At 66.0% G+C, this 2,622-nt stretch overlaps 1 protein-coding gene across 1 annotated transcript in view; it reads right to left on the bottom strand.

Moving 5' to 3' along the window:
- Window positions 1-2,380, bottom strand: part of Serpine1 (serpin family E member 1) — a 10,693-nt gene extending 8,313 nt beyond the window's left edge. The window contains exons 1-2 of the mRNA XM_055605165.1: window positions 1,131-2,380; window positions 92-363 (exon numbers count right to left, since the gene is read on the bottom strand). Of these exons, the coding sequence (XP_055461140.1) occupies window positions 92-362 (271 nt within the window). The 5' untranslated portion in view covers window position 363; window positions 1,131-2,380. The remainder of the gene's footprint in view (window positions 1-91; window positions 364-1,130) is intronic.
- Between the last annotated feature and the right edge of the window lie 242 nt (window positions 2,381-2,622).

The raw sequence follows: 2,622 nt of genomic DNA on the forward strand, positions 1-2,622 counted from the left end.
CCCTCTGCCCACCTCCCCTCTGCCCACCTGCCCTCTGCCCACCTGCCCTCTGCCCATCTCCCCTCTGCCCACCTCCCTCTGCCTGTCTCACCGCTGACGCTGAAGCCCATGGCATCCTGGATCTGCTGCAGGGTTTTCCCGGCCGTGGTCAGCTGCAGCATGGCCATCACGGAGGACACGCCATAGGGCGAGAAGACCACGTTCCGGTCCCGGGAGGCCTGGAGCACACGCTGGAACACCTTCACTCCGAAGTCGGTGGCCTGATGCGCCGTGCGGAGCTCTCCGTGGCGTAGAGCCGACCCTTCCCCGAAGGCCAGGGCCAGGCCCAGGGCGAGGCAAGCGAGGGCTGGAGCCGGCTGCATCCTACGGTGAGCGGAAGAGTCTGAGGGGCCGGACCCTGCCACAGGGGCCAGCCCTGTCCCTCTGTGTGTGCTCCGGCCTGCGAGAGCTCAGTCCGCAAGCTCACATTCAACGAGCTGCCATGATGCTCTTGGGTCCCGAGCTCACCCCCTCGTCCTCCAGATGTTCCTTTTGCTTTTTCCCAGACGGCCTCACTATGGAACCCAGGCTGGCCTTGACCTCAGGGTGCTGGTTCCGTCCTCTCCAGCAGGCCTCACTGCCCACAGGCCTGACCTGGCCTAGGCCAGCCTGGTCTGTGCGAATCCTAAAAATCCACCCTGACTCCCGCTTCCCGCTAAGCCGCCTGTGGGCGTCCACTCCTTCACTCAGCAGCTCGAAGACCTCTGGGGGCCCCGGGAGGGCCGGAGGGTGAGGGCGTTTGGGAGTTCTCTTCTGGGACCCGCGGCGGAGGGCGCCGGCCCCTGAAAGCTGACCTCTCACTCCACCCTGACCTCTGGCGCAGGAAAGCGCCCGCGCAGGTAGGAATGCAGCTTTCAAGGCTGCTCTTTCTTTTCCAAGTAAAGTCCCTTTGCTAACTTGGCCAGGGAGAGGTTGTCTGGACAGGGCCCGGAAGACAGGGCGTTTGCTCCCGAGACACAGGGCCCGAAGGGAGGTGCGACCATCCTTCCCATCGCCCGGTCCTGGATGGCCGGTGGAAGAGAGAGGAGGAGGGGAGGGGAGGAGGGCGGTGGCCGGGACTTCGGGGGAGGAATGTGCTCCCCGGCCCTCACCTGGAGCTTTCTGGGCGCCTCAGCTGTGCTGGGCTCCTGGCCTGCGGTGGGCTCCTGGCCTGCGGTGGGCTCCTGGCCTGCGGTGGGCTCCTGGCCTGCGGTGGGCTCCTGGCCTGTGTCGGCTGCTCTCGCCTGCGTCCTGTGGGCGTCGGGCAGCTGCTCCAGCTGTGCGCTCTGCGCTGCGCTCCGCCCGGCTGCAGCTGCTCCAGCTGTGCTCCGCTGGGCCGTAGCCCTGCTTTATAGCAGATGCCGGCAGGAAACAGATGAACTCATGCTGCGCTCCGCCCACTCTCAACTCTGGACCGAGTGCCCTGCCCCCGCCCCGCCCTGCTGGGACGGTGTGCACTTACATGTGAGAGAGGGCCCAGGGGATAAGTGAGCAAACCCGGTTGCCGGGACTGGAGCGTCCCATCCCGAGAGGGCTGCCTGGGTGACCCCTGTGCGTGCCTGGGCCCCGACCTCGGCCTCCTCCACCCCCGTTTAACCCTTTCCCTCAGGGAGCCTCGCTGGCCAGCGCCGCCTCCAGGGAAGCCGGCCAGGCCTTCTGGGCCTCTGCCCGGGGGCGCAGGGCATGGAATGTGCCCGGTGGCCGGCTGCGTTCTAGCTCTGCCTGGCCTCGAGCCCAGCGGAGAAGTCGGGTCTCCTCTCCCCCAAGTGCCTGCCCAGCTGAGTCCCGGTCTCCGGGTGCCCCAGCTCTCATGCCTCGTGGGGGCGCCCTGGGCGGGCGCTGGTTCCTGTATGGGACCAGGCTTTTCCACGGGCGGGAGCAGAGCTTGTGGCTGAGCCCTGGCGGGGAGCACAGAGGGAGGCCCTCAGCCATGGCTGGAGAGGGAAAGCTGCTGTTCCCTGCAGACTGTCCCTGTCATCTGTTGGTTTACTGGGCCAGGCTCTGCTCTTGTACCCCTGGCTGGCCTTGACCCAGCTGGCTCCAGTTCACAGAGCTCAGCTCCGGCCTCCTGAGGCTGGGGTCAGACGTGTGCGCCGCCGTGCCTGGCCTCATTCAGAGCTGTGTGTGTCCATTTGTGGCGTGTGCTCGGGAAGGCTGGGAAATCCGGGGCCCCGGAGCCAGAGCTACAGTCAGCTGTGTGCCGTCCATCGTGGGGGGCAGCTTGTGTCCTCTGCGGGACAGCGTGTGCTCCTGAGGCCGAGGACCGCTCGGAGGAGTCCTTCCCCGGGTGGAGACACGAGCTGGCAGGACAGGGACAGAGAGAGACGGGACACCCCCTCTGGGTTCCGTTCTTACTCCATCGTGGTCCCAGGGAAGAAGAATGACTGAAGAGTCTTTTATAGTTTGGGGGCAGCCTCATGCTCATGCAGCCCAGGCTAGCCTCGGACTTGCTATATAGCTAAGGATAGCCCGGAGATTCGGATCCGCTGTCTCCACCTCACAGTTTGTGCAGTGCAGGGGCTCGAACCGGGGACCCTGACGCTAGGCAGACTCCCAGGGAGCCACAGCCCAGCCCGTCTTTGAGAGTGGCCACTAGGGCAGCCA

Source organism: Psammomys obesus, unplaced genomic scaffold (genome assembly GCF_907164565.1).
Source record: "Psammomys obesus unplaced genomic scaffold, mPsaObe1.curated_primary_1811, whole genome shotgun sequence".
In the NCBI taxonomy this organism is placed as follows: domain Eukaryota; kingdom Metazoa; phylum Chordata; class Mammalia; order Rodentia; family Muridae; genus Psammomys; species Psammomys obesus.